General features: G+C 42.8%; 1 protein-coding gene across 1 annotated transcript in view; it reads left to right on the top strand.

Annotated features, from left to right (window-relative positions):
- LOC126092062 (uncharacterized) overlaps positions 1-18,535 on the top strand; it is a 147,073-nt gene that overhangs the window by 21,251 nt on the left and 107,287 nt on the right. The window contains exons 2-3 of the mRNA XM_049907474.1: positions 4,283-4,390; positions 5,316-5,465. Of these exons, the coding sequence (XP_049763431.1) occupies positions 4,283-4,390; positions 5,316-5,465 (258 nt within the window). The remainder of the gene's footprint in view (positions 1-4,282; positions 4,391-5,315; positions 5,466-18,535) is intronic.

The following is an 18,535-nucleotide window of genomic DNA, read 5'->3' on the forward strand; positions in this document are numbered from 1 at the left end:
CCTCGATATACTGGCAAAAATGCACGTTAAAGTTAGTGGCACGCTTAAAGCATCATGAGAAATTGTACGAAATCCTTCCTCCAAAACTTAATATTTTGAGCAATAAGTTCAGAAACCCACACAAAGTTGCAAGAATGTAATTGACCTCTTAGCAACAAACAGCCCTAGCAAACAGAGAACACCATGACGGATACCAGGATCAGTAACCACGAGGTCATTGTAAGAAGCCCAAATACCTCAACATCCAAATCCATCAAAAATAAACACAAAATATTGCCATTCAAAATAAGCAGATAAAAACTTCTTGGCACCTACTTAAGAGACAGTCTCCATTCCCTCCAAACCGTAGACCAGATATGGCTTACATTCAAAGCAATAATAGTGACAGTAATTGAGAGCTTTGTAACAAGTAAGTAGTAAGAAGTGGAACAGATCACTGTGGTACACTAAACAGATCAGAATACTGTTGCAGAAACAATGGAAAAAATGTGCCAGATGTAAAGTGATAGCAAAGCTTCAAGATTGACGATGTTCTACAGAAGCCGGAAATTCAGTGTGAACTTCAATGGTTTTAGTAGTTTCCGCAATGAAACTGTCTTGAAATTTGGCCGAAAATCCAAGGAGATCTTGGTCTTGTATAAAGGATACCAGTGACAAAACATAATCAATTCCTTCACTTCACAATAGCAGTGGTAACGTTACTGATAATAGTGCCGTTAAAGAAGAGTTACTAAACAGGGTTTTCCGAAATTTCCTCGCCAAAGAAGATGCAGTAAAAATTCCAGAATTTGAATGAAGAATAGTTGCCCTATGAATAACTTGGAAGTACAGAGCACTGAAGTTCTCAGTGTAACAAAGCAACTTAAATCTCATAATAAAGGTATTTCTTCCCATCCAGACTGTATACCAGCTGGGTTCCTTACAGAGTATGTTAACATAATATCTCTGTACTTAGCAACTATATATGACAGCTTGCTTGATGAAAGAACCATACCAGAAGACTGGGAAGTTGCAGTGTTCACAACAATACTCAAGAAAGAAAATAGGGGTAAACCACTGTATTATAGACCCATGTCATTGCTGTCGATTTGTGGTATGACTTAGAACATATTCTGTTCACAAATATTAGAAATATATCCCAAAAGAAAAACACAACTGGCCCTTTATTTACAGGAGGTAATGAATGCTGTTGTCAGGGGATCTCAAGTTTATCCTATATTTCCAGAAGGCTTCCGAGACTGTTCTTCAAAAGCCACTCCTAATCAAACCAGTAAACCCTCGATTATGTAAAGAATCAAATTCCCATGTATAAAACATCTTCAAACTTCTGATTATTTTACAATTGAGTTAATGTGTTAAATGTCTGATGTTAAGCATGTAAGTAAGAAAAAATTTATAAAAGATTTCAAATTATGTTTAAAGTTTGTTGAAACTGCAGGTGCTCTCATTAGCGATCACCGTATGAGTATAGTGTAGATAACATGTGCTCCATTTTAAATTAAAGCTAATTTTTATTGCATCTCAGTCTTTATGATGCCACTTCTCCTGAACTACATACAACAATACTATGTGTCGTATGATGATATAATTTTTGAGGTACATTCAGTGGTATATTTAGACACTATTTGCAAAATGTATTGCGATTAGAGTTAGAAGTAAAGCAGTAACAAATTCAGATATCATGCCTGGAGCAGCAGTTTTCCCACATGAACAGCAAAAATGTAGTACTATAGTCAACATAATCATCTTGAGAGATACAGAAACTTATAGATATTTAAGATAATTTTCATTTATTGTTCCACCTCAGTTGCACATTTTTAATTAGATTACATGTTTCAATCCCTCTGGATCATCTTTAGATCTGAAACAAAAAACTAAATATGTACCATCTAATATTTTGCAATATGTAGAAAAGGAAAGAATTGCACATAAATGTAGAATTTACCTGAGTAGTTGCATCAGCAACCTGTTTTTTCTACTTAGAACCACATATCAGAGTACTGTGTTTTGCAACTTTGGTCAGTGTTTTAAATAAGTGTGTGTTGGAAGAGGTGGTGGGGGAGGGGGAATGAGGGAATGAGAAATAGTGTGAAGATGATTGGTGTAGGGGAAAGAAAACAGGGAGGAGTTGGTTGGGATGTCATGAGTAATAAGATAGGTCATGCTAAAACTACAGAACATATAACTATGTATAGATTCTTGTTTAATCACTAATAGTGTGGAACAGTGACGATGTAAATGGCATAAAATAGTGAAATTATAAAATAGAATGAAGGGGAACTGAGAATGGGCAAAGAAGGCAAAAGGGGGGGGGGGTGTTCATAGTGGCAGGGATGATATGGGTTTGGCAAGAGGGGGTACTGAAGATGATCCAGAGTGATTAAAACATGTAATTTCATTAAAAATGTGCAACTGAGGGGGAACAGTAAATAAGAACTACCGTGAAAATGTAGGAAGTGATAAACTTGTTTCCTTTTACCATTTTGTGGGGAGTTTCATTAAGAAAGAGTTTCTTAAAGATTTGTTACTAAGTGTGAAACTAGTTGCAAGTCACTAAGTTCTCGCATTCTCAAACACCAAAAAACTATAACTTGGGTATTTGCACACTGTGAGTTATGCTGACTCAAAACATATTCACAGTTTCTAAATGTATTGTGTTAAACTTTTGACATACAATTATACCTCTTAATGAGTAGATTGCAACAGCTTGCTAAATTTTTAAATTTGATCAATCAGCATGCAAAATATTGAAAACCACATTTTTGTTGACCGTGGAAGCTGTTAGATAGATAGCCTGTGACTGGGTCCGTCAACCATGAACTAGGGTAGCTATTTAGTAACATAGATTGCATACCTATGGAATATTGCCTCAGACGTGCAGCTGAATTCATGATCTCCTATCAGAGAAGTAACTGGTCATCGTAATTGTTAGCAGATAATGCTCTTATTTATCACCTAGTGAACTGATCAGGAGATCAAAATGAATTGTAGAATGACGTAGGCTAAACAAGATATTTGTATGGCATGAATAATGCAGTTGACTATAAACAAGAAAATGTGTGAGGTCCTCCCAAAGAGTATAAGGAAATCAGTTAAATTTCAGTTATACAACAAATAACATAAATATATAGGTTGTCAGTTCAACTAAATTCCTGGGGGTTACAGTTATCAACAGCTTAAATTGGTACCATCACATACAAAATGTGTAGAGGCAAACTAAGGATTGTGTTTGCTGGCAGAACACTAAGAGGATGCCAGAAATCTACTAAAGAGATTGCTTACGCTACACTTGCCCATCCTCTTCTGGAGATTGGTGCTCGGTATGGGATCCTTATCAGATATGATTGACGAAGGACATGGAAAAAGTTCAAAGAAGGGCAGTTCATTTTGTTTTATCATGAAATGAGAGAGAATGACATGGATATCATACAAGACTTGTTGTGTCAGGCAGTAAAATAAATATGTTTTTTGTTGCAGCAAGGTCTTCTCATGAAATTTCAGTCACCAACTTTCTCCTCAAAATTTGAAAATATTTTATTGACTCTACCCTTCATTGTGAGAAATGACCAATCTAATAAGATAAGAGACATCAGGGCTTGCACAGAAAGATTGAGGTATTCATCTTTTCCACATGCTATTCGAGAGTGGAATGCTGGAGGAATAGTCTGAGAATAATTCAATGAATACTCCACCAGGCATTAAGTGTAAACTGCAGAGTAGTCACATAGATGCAGATGAACTAATGTTATTAAAAAAGGAATATTATCACATACCACCAAGGCTTTGAAAATCACTCAACAAAATATTTACCTGCTGTAATATTTTCATTTATTGGCTGATACAATTTTAGAGTGAATACATTTCCAGTTGATTAGGAAAGTCATTTAACCTTTAATACACCTGCATTGGTGCCACAGACCTTGAGAGATGGGTCAAGAAGCTACCATCTGGAACGTAAGAAGTTTCTTTGTTGCAAAAAGTGTCATTAAGTATGTATAGAGGTGCACATCTTTCTGTGGAAGCTATACTGCATTCTTTCATCATAGATAACAGGTTACTGATACAACCACAGTCTTACACCATTAGAATGGCATGAATTTCATTGTACATTAGAACTGAAAATACGTCTGCCAAGGAATTGCTGACATAATATATCTACTGCATATGCACTAGTAAAGACCACATATCCACCTACTTTTATACAAGAAATTGACACACACACACACACACACACACACACACACACACACACAGTAGTCTCACTATATTTGTTCTTTTGCAGGTCAAGTGTGTAAAATGCCCGGAAGAGGAGCTAACCAACTGGAAATTTGAGTCACATAATTACCAAAAGCATAACGGGCTCTCATGGATAGAGGGCCAAGAACCAATTGTAAGTTATATATTGTTACCACACTATAAATGATAATCAATAGAAGAACATATCTCTCTCTCTCTCTTTCTTTCTTTCTTACATGCCTCAGTCCCATAGTTTAGTAACTGTTCCAAAAGATATCCAAATTTTGCCACTGCCACTGAGAGCTACTTTTCATTGTGCACTCAACTGCCTCTCACAACTCTCCTACACCCTCCTGGGGGTACCACGTGTTTGCCCTTCCATCTTGTTTTTTTCACTCCTAGCCTGTCCGCTTGGGTAGCTACTTGTGTCACCAAGGCTCATAAACGAAAATAATCGGTTTTTGAAAATTGGATGTATAAAATATTTACTCACCAAGCGGTAGCAGGAGAAGACACTCATTAAAGTTAAGTAAGTATGCAACCTTTCGCAGACAGTGACTTACTGGACAGGATGAGGAAGGAATGTGTGTGTGTGTGTGTGTGTGTGTGTGTGTGTGTGTGTGTGTGATCAGAGGAAAAATAGCAATTGTATTCATGAGTCCCTGATAAAGCAAGTGTAAGTGAATTAATCAGTAAAATCAGTAAATAATAGTTTTATAGGTAGTAAGAGGATGAAGGTGATGAATCTTGGAATGGGAACTTCTGTGTATAAGAAGGAAAAGGAGGAGAGAGAAACTTGAAAAATTCTGAAGAGAGATAGTCTTCTTCTTATTATTATTAAGTACTGTAGCCCTCAACTCACTAATGCATATTGTCAGGTACACACTCCTGCTTGAACTCAGCTACATCTGGAAAATTACATATATTTGCTCTTCTGACTATCTTAAAATATTGAATGCAATTTATATTTCTTTACATGTTTCACTTCTTATGTGATCTCAAAAGAAAAATACATTGTGTCCACCCAATTTGAAGTTCTTATTCATTACAGTGATTTGTCCTTGACTTTACATTTCTAGGACATGAAAGATGAAAAACTTGTTCAAAAAATACTTCTTAAGGTCCGCAAGCAAGGAAAGAAGTGGTTCACCTGTGAAAAGTGTGATGTTGCAAAGAAGAGTGTTGTTGGATTTTATAGCCACATGCAGTTCTGCCAGAAGACCTCTGAGGTATGTTATCTTATTTCTCTTTATTCAGTTTGATTAAAGATTGTGGATGTACAAAGGTGGCACAGTAGTAAGAGGAAGTATGTATCTCATGCATGTCAACCATTTATGTCATTGTTGTTGCATGTTAGCAGAACATTTAATTCTGGTTTTCCTGTGCACTGGAAGCTATCATGTCATAGTGATCACTATGGGTGTCTGGAAGGAAACATACCAAGGATTGATCAAACTAGTGAAGGTTACATTTTTTGGAGGATATTAGTTTTTCAAGAGAAAGTTATCCCACAGGGAACATGCTGAAGCTTTAAGCTGTTGCAGAGTAAAGCAGCTGAAGCATATTGTGTGGGACAAAAGAGAGTAAAAAAAAAAACCACTTTGTTTTGTGAGACTAAATCTTTCTAACTAAAAATGCATTGGGGGAGAAAAGAAATTGTCAGTTTACTTTTTAAGTTGACCTTGCTATCAGTCATTCGATAAAAAACTCGAACATTTTGTCACAGCAAAATTCAACTTTCTTTGATCCTGAGATAATTTTACTTACTCAGTTTTTTCTAATTAATAACAAACATTGTCACTCCTTTTGTTGTGTGACAGGTAGATCACCATACATTTCAATAAAGAATATATGTACAGTGAAGTTCCAGTTAAAAAAGATAAAGCTGTCATCAATCCAAAGTTTGCTATGAACAATGAGTACCCTATCAGCCAAGGGTTTTATGGAGGTGGTATTTCATTGCCTTTTTCCTATCTTTGAACTGACTTACTTTGCTGGATATAGGGATACTGAACCTTGCAGCAACTTGGAATTTTTCCCATTAACATGTGTTGCCAGAGGTGGAAGAAGTGACGAAAGACAGGTAAAAATTGTAGGAGTGACTGCGGATTAAACCCCATTCCACTGGATCTGTAGTCTGGCAGTTAACCACCGAGCTGCACAAAATTTAATTAAAATCAAAATTCTTTGAGGAGAGATGTGCAAGAGGATTGTTATAATTATTCTTCTTTTGTGCAATAAGATCTTTCTTTACGAAAAACGAGCTCTCACAGAAAATTACATTAATCATTTGCAAAGGAGGGTATGCGTACTTGAACTGTAATTGTTATCTTGATATTTGTAAACAAGGTTTGCAGAATATTATTAGATTCTCAGAATTGTATTATCAGTGTATGGTAACTAAGTTTTCATGACAAATTTGACAGCTTACTTGTAGCATTAACCATTTTGAGAAAGTTGTGTGTGCAGTACAAAAAATTTCAAGGCTAAAGATAACCAATTAACATTCAGATTAGGTGTTGAGCATACAACAGGCACATAAATAAGATTGAAATCATTGTTAAGCTTTCGGACAGCGTTACTTATCAGAACAAGCATGTGCATGTGCCCACAGGCATACATGCGCATGCACACGGTTACATTATCCTAGTGTTGCAGCACAACTTGTCTGAGGAGTTGTTGGGTGAAATGAACAAGAAACCTGGGAGGGGTGGGGAGGCTGGCAGCTAAGGAGTAGTTAGCAAGGAAACATCACAGAAATTCAGCTCCAACGAGGTCATCCCAGTGTGGACAGAGAAAGTTGTGGATAGCTTACAGTGAAGTGGGGAATGGAGTTGGAAGAAGGGGTTGGAGGAAGGGGTTGAGGGCTAATACTCTGAAGTGACAAACATCATGGGATACCTGTAAATATTGTGTCAGACTTCCTTTTGCCCAGTCTAGTGCAGCAATTTGATTTGGCATGAACTCAGTGAATCGTTGGAAGTCCCCTGCAGAAATATTGAGCCATGCTGCCTCCATAAGCGTTTGGTGGGAATCGTGTTGGGCGATCTGGGTGGCCAAATCATTCACTCAAATTGTCTGGAACACTCTTCAAAAACTAATCACGAACAACTGTGGCCCGCTGACATGCCGCATTATCTTCCATAAAAATTCCATTGTTGTTTGGGAATATGAAGTCCATGAATGGCTGCAGATGGTCTCCAAGTAGCCAAATGTAACCATTTCCAGTCGATCAGTTCAGTTGGACCAAAGGATCCAATCCATTCTAACTAAAGACAGCCCACACCATTATGGAGCCACCAATAGCGTGCACAGTGCCTTGTTGACAACTTGGTTTCATGACTTCAAGAGGTCTGTGCCACCAGCTCTTCGGACTCATCTGACCAGGCCACAGTTTTCGTCATCTAGGGTCCAACTGATGTGCTGACAAGCCCAAGAGAAGTGCTGCAGGCAAAGTCAAGCTGTCAACAAAGGAATCAACGTTGATTGTCTGCTGCCATAGCCCATTAAAGCTAAATTTTGCGATACTGTCCTACCAGATACATTCATCATTGATTTCTGTTGTTATTTCTTGCAATGTTGCTTGCTTGTTAGTACTGACAACTGCATGAAAATGCCACTGTCCTCTTTCATTAAGTGGAGGCCATCAGTCACTGCGTTCTCCATGGTGAGAGGTAATGCTGGAGATCTGGTATTCTCAAACACTCTTGACACTGTGGATCTTGGAATATTGAATTCCCTAATGATTTCCAAAATGGAATGTCCCATGCCTCTAGCTCCAACTACCATTCTGCATTTAAAGTCAGTTAATTCCTGTCGTGCAGCCATAATCATGTGGAAGCCTTTTTACATGAATCACCCGAGAAAAAATAGCAGCCCCACCAATGCACTGCCCTTTTGTGCCTTGTGTATGTAATATTACTACCATTCGTATATGTGTGAACTGTATCCCATGATTTTCGCCACATCATTGTATAGGACAGAGGAAGAGGGGTCAGGCACAATGAAAAACACACACACACACACACACACACACACACACACACACACACACACACACAGTTTCATTGCCCAACAAACTGTGGTAATATTCTGTATGTTCCCTATAATCAAATGTTCCTCTCATATTAATAGCAGAACTGTATGTTTTGCTGCTGCCATCAGAATTTTTTTTGTGTGTGGCTTGGGAACAGACATATTTGCTGAAGGCCATCCCTAGACAAACATTTTGCATTGGATTTTTCAGACACGTCTTTCTACTTATTTTCAAAGTTTACAAAATCATTACAAAGCTTTGTGAGGGTAAGAAAAGGATGAGGATTCATCCTGCAACCTCAAGTAATGCGTACTCTTATCCTAGTTGCAATGTTAAAATTTATTTTTGTTCAGCAATAAGGCTGTGTATAATGAACTATCCTCTTAAATAAATAGCTGTTGTGTTGTCAGTCACATTGTTATGTGCAAAGTGATGTAAGTAATGACAAAATATGTGATCGTAATCACATGTAAGAAAATTCATTCACATTCATGTTCACACAATACACTGAGGCATATTAAGAGATCACCAAAATCACAAATGTGGTACATTTGCTTTTGCAGCATTACAAAGTACATTCATTTCACGCTTTCGTGATAATGTACCTTGCATTTTCTTCCTACTCTACTAAGGCAACTCATTCAAGGTTTTGCCGTAATGAATAATGTGAAAAATGAAAATGCATATAAGTTGATAAATCTCTGAACATTGTTCTAACCATGTTATATCTTGTACAGGTAAATTCTCATTTCTTACACTGATATCTCAGAGTAAAACTACGTGATATTTGAGATCTGAAAATATTTTCAAACAGATCTGAAATCAGTTATAATGTATAAAAGAACCTTTGTGATTTGTTTTTGAAATCAACACAGAATTTTTCTTTTTTCGTAGTTAGTGATAGTTTGCTTCTGTTATTCCCCACTCTTTCCATCTCAAGTTTACGTATAAATGTGTAACACCATAGAAGAAATGCTTTTCCACATCTTGTCTTTCAGCACTCATTTGTTTCAATAGTGTGTGTGCATCTATGTATTTGCAGCTGTACTATTTCTGGTACAGTTATAGTTTCTATTTTCAAATAATTAAATGTAGAACAATTCTGCCAACTTATATGCTAGCTAAGGTATATCTTTATCAGTGCCTAGCTTTGAATTTTGTCCTCTATTTGTTGTCGTAGAGTTATTTGTGTAAATGTGGGAGATAAGAAAGGTAGGAAGAGGTAGATGCAACGGAGGAGGAGAACACAGATGTATGAAACAAGGAGAGTTCCCACAGATGCAGGAATGCAGGTTCCTGGTAAAATTACTGGAGTGGGCCATATATGGGAGCAACTGTCAAAAACAAAGATGATACAGGACTGTAGATGACACACAATGAGCGCAGAAGTCCAAAAAGGGAAGTGAAATGCTAATATTGAAGTAAGGGACAGAGGGAAGAATGAAGTTAGTGTTTCAGAAGTGATGTAGATGAGGAGATAATGAGGCGAGGGTACTGAATCAGAAAGATGACAATGTGGCGCCGATGAGATCGACACCAGTATCGATCTGAGCATCATCTTTGAACTGAGCTAAACACGATCTTTGTATAGTTCCGCCATCCAGTTCTCTGTAAGCCTTACTTGTGTGAAGAGGTAAATAAATGAACCCCTGTTTATAAGGTGTTGTTTGGTGTATCTCACCTGAGCATCCACCTCACTGGTGACCCCGAGTTGTAACGTATTCCGTTTTCGCCGTTTTACTGTGTCCGCAGCCTCCGCATCGGTTATTTTTGCGTGTATTACATTAACACAACATTCGAACAATGGCTTCGGCCTAACGCCGGATTTTGTGATCAATGTGCATCGTGTTGTGGGCGATGTACACATTATCCGAATGTTGTGTTGATGTAATACACGTGAAAATAACCGACGTGGAGGCTGTGGACACAGTAAAACGGCGAAAACGGAATACGTTACAACTCGGGGTCACCAGTGAGGTGGATGCTCGGGTGAGATACACCAAACAACACCTTATAAAAAGAGGTTCATTTATTTATCTCTTCACACAAGTAAGGCTTACAGGGAACTGGATGGCAGAACTATACAAAGATTATGTTTTGCTCTGTTCAAAGATGATGCTCAGATCGATACTGGTGTCGATCTCATCAGCACTACATTGTCATCTTTCTGATCCAGTACCCTGGCCTCATTATCTCATCTGCAACATGATGCTTCTCACTTTTTGATTACACCAATTTTGCCAGACGTTTTCGTGTCTGCAACAATAAGTGAGGTTAGGAGCGTGCATGACTCCGGCTATCAGACGCCTTTTTGTTCCCGCCACATGTGCCTTCACTCATCGACGGTGCAATTACCTCTTACAGATCTCCGTGCAGTGCGGGATCAATGCCGATTTCTGCAAATGCTCCGTTGGATAACCTACCACTGCCAGGACAATGGTTTGCCATGCCACAATCTGTGCAGTTCCAAGCGGATTCCTGGCACGTGGCTGGAATTGCTTTGTTCACGGATCAATCTCCTCAGCATCCGACCACGCCTGCGCCTGCCTCGGTTCAGCATCAGCACATGCCTTCCTGCTTCAATACCTCGGTCTGCAACAGCAATAATGGCTTGTTATCTGTGCCTGACCTCCATCTCCGTCCTACTGCTACGCCGCAGCGTTTTGTGCCAAGACATTCACCTTTTCTGCCCACCGTTTTGAGTGAAGTGACTTCGAACAGTGAACATTCACACATTTCGCCCAACGTTCGACACCATTTTCCTCACTGTGCTTTTGGACAGCCCACACCTCTGCAGCCTCCCTGCAACACAAGTGGCTCCAACTCTGATCGCGTGTCAAGTTTTACGCGGACTGGCATGCGTTTTCAAACTTTGACCTTTTCTCACCTGTCGCCCCCGGGCCGGCTCCAGTCGAGCTTCCGCTCCCGTTCTCAGCACATCTCGGTGCCTCATCCGCATTGGTCTTCAGCGACACGCCAATCTGAACACACCCACAATGTGTCGAAGTTCCGCAAACACAATTGACACATTACAGTGTCTCACCTGCATCGGCCTTCTGCGTCACGACGGATTGCGCTCAACTGCAACGCGTCACCTTCATGCTGCCACCCGACCAGCCGTCGTCGCCACATACCCTGGAGACACACTCTCCTGGAATACTGCAGCAACAACAGCTCGTTTAAGACAGTGTCCTGACGAATTCAACTCACCCTGTTCTTCCGAACGTTCTACAACGCTTACTGACACTGCCGCTGTTCAATCCTGACAGGGCAACAACCTGGTTCAAAATTGTGGACAAAGTGTTCGACCATTTCAAACTCGGCGAATCAACCAGATTTCTGTGCCTTATCACCCACCTGCATGACCAGGAGGACTTGATTGCTGACCTGGTCGACACCCCGGACTCAGCTACCCGGTACACTCTAGCCAAAAAGACAGTTCTACGTCGGCTTGCGCGCTCAACTGAGACAGCAATATGGCAAGTGCTCCACGTCGAGCAACTAGGCAATGACAAACCTTCACTACTTTGGAGACGGCTACGGGCTCTGGTCAGCGATGATCTACTCTCTGACACAGCTCCCCTTGCCATCTGGACAGATAAACTACCTCCCCACATCCGCTTTGCTCTGGCTCAGAGGTCTCCCGAGCCTGTCGAGGAATGAATGACAATTGCTGACAAACTACATGATGCATCACTACCCAATTTCACCGGCCACTGACTACCTGGCAAGTCTCAGGTTCAGGCTTCTCGTCCCGCAGCCGGGGCCGCACTGTACCGACTGTTCCGCTCACTCCGGGACGAAGTATACAAACAGCTGGGACGTCACCGGCTCCACCCTCGGTCACGCCCCCTCCTGCAATCAAATCAGCTGCAGCCACAGAACCTCAGCCACCGCCTCTGGCAACGAACTTTCCGCAGGAAATGCAGCCGCACTACCCATACTGTTACTTCCACACACAGTTTGGTGAAGCGGCACAGAACTGCAGACTTTTGCTGCCGCCTACATCCTTAGTGTCGTTGAACATCCGCCCTCATCATACTTCACTGCAAGCTGTGAATTCTACTAAACTACAATGCTTGGGTTCAACCTACCACGTCGTCTCACTCTCCACAAACTGCAAACTCGAGTGAACTTTATTAGTGTGCAATATTGAGGAACCTATACTAGGCATTGACTTCTTGCGACACCACAAACTTTCACTGGACCTACTGCGAAACGCCCGTGTTTCATCACCCGTCCAAAACTCATTTCCCATGTGCTCCGTCGAGCAAACACCCCCCCCCCCCCCTCCCCCCCCGTTTCACGTCGGTCTGGGCTCATCTCATTCATACATGCTCGGCTCTGTTGACGATGTTACAAGAAACAACGCACAAGTGCCATGTCGAGCTTGAAAATGTCGCTTGCCTACGCAAGGAAAACTTCGAGCTCTCCATCCGGTTCTATGAAACTCAGCTCCAGCTATGCGACACAGCAAAGGAATTACAGACACTGCAGCAAGGACAGAGCAAGGTCAGTAAGTGTGCCGAATCTGCTTGTAGTCCCAGCAATCGAGCCTCCGTGTGCTTACCTCTCGCTACCCCTCGAAACTGTGCTATCGAAGTCTACCATAACGTGTACTGACAGTTCCACAGGACCACACCCCCCCTAACACGGCAGCATTTGACACTCAGCCGGACACAAGTGCGCATGCGCAACGAGCGTCATGTGTTCCCGTACTGACAGCTCCTACCCTCCCCTCGTGGACAGCACCTCAAACTATGCAACATCGGCTTCTGCGCACCGCCTTGCGACCGCCACTGACAACACAAACAGTGCATTTGCGCCTAGCCCTTCGCCCGTGACCGTGCTGCCACAGGCTGCGCCCTCAGACAATGGACTCACTAACACTTCACGAACTCCACCGAGCTCACCCGACCATGGTGCCACTGCTACGGACTGGCGGTCATCTTGTCACGTTGACTCCTGCGACACTTCGCTGCCTCAGCTCCCGTCGGATCCACCGAGTGGCTCCGAACACCACGACCTCACCTCGCCTGCCCCGCCCGCCTCACATTGTAAACAAACCGCCTCCCGTGCCGCCGGCAACATTTCTGTTGTCACCAACGGCACGGTTCACAAGCTTTACCTTACGCCAGGCCCCCCGATCTCCAGTAAGCTGTGTCGACTTTGTCCCGAGCGCCTCTCCGACCTTTAAAAGCAGATTTCTGAACTTCTAAGCTCTGGCGTCATCAAACCCTCTGCCAGAAGCTGGTCTACGCCCATTCATATGACACCCAAGAAAGACGGGTCCTGGCGCATGTGCGGAGACTACCGTCAACTAAACGCACGAACAATTATGGACCCCTACCCCATACCTAACAATGCCAACTTTACCAGTTCCTTCTCAGGTGCAACCACGTTCTCCGTAATTGATTGCAAACGGGCCTACCACCAGATCCCCATGGCTCCTGAAGACATCGAGAAAACAGCAGTCACCACCCCATCGGGTTATTTCAGTTTTCATTCATGCCCTTCGGTGTGAAAAACGCAACCCAGACCTGGCAATGCTTCTTCATCAACGAAGTGATATTCAGACTAAAATTCTGCTTTGCATATCTTGATGACATTCTTGTGTTCAGCTCCTCCGTCAAGGACAAAATTCGACATGTGCAAACTGTTATGGACACTCTCACGGCAGCACGTATCAAGATCAACCAAGACAAATTGCAGCTACATCAACCCACTGTCACTTTTCTTGGTTTTCGGGTCTCTGGCGACGGCATTTCACTGCCCCCTGACAAAGTACAAACAATACTAAACCTACCCAGACCTTCGTCATTCAAAGAGCTCCCGCGCTTTCTGGGGACGGTTAATTATTATCGCCGTCATCTACCTCGGGCTGCAGAGATTCAGGCTCCACTGATGGATGCCTTGGCAGGCACCAAGGCTACTGGATCTCGGCCTGTTCCATGGACTCCTGCTATGACTGACTCTTTCACTGCCCTCAAAAATCATCTTGCTGAGGCCTGCACTATCGCGCATCCTCATCCCAATGCACAGCTTTTCATCACCACAGACGCGAGCGATACTGCCATCGGCGCTGCCCTTAGCTAGACAGTTGACGGCCAAACTTCGCCTCTGCAGTTCTTCTCGCACAAGCTCACCAATGCACAACGGAAATATTCCGCGTTTGACAGGGAGTTGCTCGTGGTCTACGAAGTGATCAAGCATTTTTAAGACCAACGTTGAGGGACGCCCTTTCTATATTTTAACAGACCACAAACCCCTGGCTGCAGCCATTTCAAACACGCCAGTGGACCCAATCCTCGCCATTTCAGATACATGGACTTCATATCTCAGTTCACCACCGATGTCAGACACATAAAGGGTGCTAACAATATAGTTGCTGATTTCCTTTAATGATTCGACGCCGTTCATTCGCTGTTAGACCTCTCTGAACTGCCTAACCTCCAATCTGCTGACGAGGACACACAAAACCTGATTTCAAACTCTACCTCTTCACTGCACTTCGTCCGCACCACCTTCCCTGGCATTTCTGGTGAGATCTGGTGCGACGACAGTACCGGCATGTTATGCCCCCTCATCCCAACCATGCTCCGTCGAGCTGTCTTGAACGCACTGCATAATTTAGCCCACCCTGGTGTTCGTGCGTCCGCCCGCCTCGTAGCGGAGCGCTTTGTGTGGAGAAATGTCATCAAGGACTGCCAGCAATGGGCACGCTCTTGCATCGCATGCCAACGCTGCAAAGTACACAAGTACACTTCCCCCGCCCTCAGCGCCTTTTCGATCCCTCCTGGGCGTGTCCAGCATATTCCCATTGGCATTGTCGGCCCTCTCCCCCACTCTAACGGCTTTCGTTATCTTCTCTCGTCTATCGACTGAACAAATCGCTGGGTTGAGGCTGTCCACCTCCCCAATATCACGGCAGAAACTGTTGCTCGAGCATTCGTCGAGTCATGGGTATCTTGTGTCGGATGTCCAGCTATCATCACTACTGACCAGTGGAGACAATTTGAGTCGGCCCTGTTCAATGAGATTTGTAACATTTGCGGCATCCGGCACATCCATACCACAGCATATCACCCGCAAAGTAACGGGCTAGTTGAGCGCTGGCACCGCACTTTCAAGGCGCCACTTCCATGCCACGATTCTCTTTGGACGGAGGCCCTTCCCCTTGTGCTACTCGGCATTCGTGCGATCTATAAGGAAGACCTCAAAGGCACAATAGCCGAGTTCGTATACGGCCAGAACATTGTTCTCCCTGGCGAACATGTGAGCCCTTCCGCTTCTGTCCCTCAGTCTGACTTACCTTCCTTCATGGACCACGTCAGACGCCACTTCATCAACCTCTACATCCCTCCGCCTGCCAGCCATTCCTGCCCTAAGGTTCACGTTCCGAAACCTCTGAACAGTTGCGAGTATGTCATGCTCCGAGGTGTCACTGTCCGTGCTCCCTTCCAACCTCCATATACCGACCCGTACCGAGTCCTCCGGCACTCAGCCAACAACTATGACATCCAGATAAAAGATTCAGCTGTTACAGTCTCTCTCAACAGACTTGAGCCTGCTCATGCCGAGCCCGCTTCTACACCCTTCAAGGCATGACCGTGCCACTCACTGTCGTGGCTCACGATGCTCCGATCACTCCCTCCACGTCAGACTTACTCAGTCGAGTGACTTCCAGCTCCAATCGTCGAGCTCTTCTCCGCTCTCACCCTCTACTCCGGTCTCACGCACTCCGTCAAGTGTTCACATGCTCCCCACGTCGAGCTTACCTACGATCACGCCCTCGCCGCCGGGCCCTTCTCTGTTCCCTTTGTCCTCTCCCTTGTCGCCTGCCTCGCCCTGTTGAGATTTCTTACGCCCCCACCCCCCCCACCCACCCACCTTGAACATGCCCTCGCTGGAGGTGGTTGTGCCTGTCCCCCCCAGACATAATCCACGACATCTCTATAAAACTACGTGATGACACACTGTTCGTTGTGTGTTTCCCTTCATCCGGTGCTCATGACACAACCTCCGCCATTCCTGCCACCTGGTGAAATGTGTTCCCCTCTCACCCGACGTTGACCTGGACATGCTTCGCGTGTTCGCCACGCCCACCGGAGACATCGTTGTCATCGCTCCATTCCTCCTGCATACCGCCGGCCTACCTGTCACCGCACGATGCGCTTCAACGACTTCCAGGTTCGGTGGCCGGACCGTCCTTCACGTCATCTACCCACACAGCTTCTCGGTGACGCTGTCAAGCTGACTGTGGTCCGGCTCCCGTGGACCACCCCTGCCGACGCCATATTCCCCCCTCCCCAGCTTCTTAGGAGTACTCTGTACTGCGGAGGGGGGGGAGGGGGTCTTCGGCTATGTGGCGCCATTGAGATCGACACCAGTAGTGATCTGAGGATCATCTTTGAACTGAGCAAAACATTATCTTTGTATAGTTCCGCCATCCAGTTCTCTATAAGCCTTACTTGTGTGAAGAGATAAATAAATGAACCCCTGATTATAAGGTGTTGTTTGGTGTATCTCACCTGAGCATCCGCCTCAACAAAAACGGGTAAAATACAGTTGTAGGTCAAGAGAGATAGAGAGTGGGGGTGGGTTAAAGGATGTGTCTGAGTTATAAGTTTGAGCTTAGAATACTTGTATTGCAAGTGAGGATCTGCAAAGTATGGTTTGTGAAGCAGCTACTGAAGTTGACCAAATTGTGCAAAGTAATAGGCTTGAACTGGATGGTTCAGTATACTCTTAGTTTGGCTATAGCGTGTTCTACAGATGGACAATTTTTTAACTATCCTAATGTAGAACACTGTGCAGCAGTGGCAACAAAGGTGCTTGTCTTAATAGGATAGAATATACTAGATACAGAAGTGGAACAGTTGGTGGTGGATTGATTCATGGTACAGTTCATACAGCCAATAAACATATAATACATAATTAATCTAGAACAGTTGTTTTCAACCTGTTGGTAATTACCCCTGATGAGTGTAATGTACTTTTCTCAGGGATAGAAACAAAAGGGTTCAGTTGAACTTCATTCACAAAACTAAATTATTTTTAAAAGGTCTTTGTTATCACTATTTTGTAAGGCTGTAATACTGATTACATAAGTTACCATATGAGTAATTACACTTTTTTTCCCCCAAATTCTTTAACACGTGATACACAGTGGTAGTGGTTACAGCTTTTTTATGTAGTGAATGGATTAGAGAAACATTCCAGCCCTGTCATCCAGGATTTTTTCTCTTTGCCAAATGTGTGTAATTTCTTTGACTGAATTTGGACCTAAATTTTTCAAAAATTCCTCCTCCTGATGCTCTGTTGTTTTTAAGTTTCTTGATGTGTGAGTGGTGGTGACGGACTTTCTCTTGTGATTTCTGGATGTATTTTTTGGAATCTGTCTTTGGGTTCCAGACAGTTTAACAGCTGTGAAAATTGTGTGGCTAGTTCTTGACAGTTTTCTTTATTTGTCAATGCTAATTTACCACTTTACTTTCGAAATAATAGGTTTTGATGAGTACTCTTTGATTTGGTTTGCAAAGGTCTTGTAGAAGTTGTGTGTGTTATAATTTTTGAAGTTGTCTTCAGTTGACTGCAGTCGGTCATCGACATATTTTCGTTCTTGTTTGCTTGCAAACATAAAGGAATTTCTTGTGTGTTTCATCTCATTTGTTGAAATTTTAATTTTTGAGGTGCTGTTTTTCTTTGTTCTTGTGCATTTTCACATTCGTGATTCTACCAAGAGTGTTTTGGTCTTTTGTGAAGAAGGATCAGGTCTTTCACTGTTTTGATGACTTCAGTTTGAAATTTCGTCCAGTCTTTTTCAGGTTGTTCTTTCCATTTTTCTGTTATTTTAGAATCTTTGTTTTCTCTGTAGACTAAATTTCAGAACCACCAGCATTTTCCTGTTGAATTTTTTGTTGGGTGTGAATTTAATTTCAATTCTGGTTAAATAATGATCCGAATCGATGTTTGCACCTTAGCTTACTTGCACATTGTACTTGTCATTTATATCGCCAAATGATCAGTCTAAAATTCTCCTAAATGATGGGTGGGTGACAACCGTGTGTGTGTGTGTGTGTGTGTGTGTGTGTCTGTGTGTGTGTGTGTGTGTGTGTGTGTGTTTTGGAATTTTTGCAAAGTGAGTTGACATAATTTAATTTTTTCTTCTTTTCCCCATAACTCAATGAGTCATGTGCCATTCTTATTGGTGAACTAGTGAGCAGAATAGTCTCCCACTGTCCTCTTGTATTTGTGTTCCCT

The sequence above is a fragment of the Schistocerca cancellata genome, chromosome 7 (genome assembly GCF_023864275.1).
Source record: "Schistocerca cancellata isolate TAMUIC-IGC-003103 chromosome 7, iqSchCanc2.1, whole genome shotgun sequence".
NCBI lineage: Eukaryota > Metazoa > Arthropoda > Insecta > Orthoptera > Acrididae > Schistocerca > Schistocerca cancellata.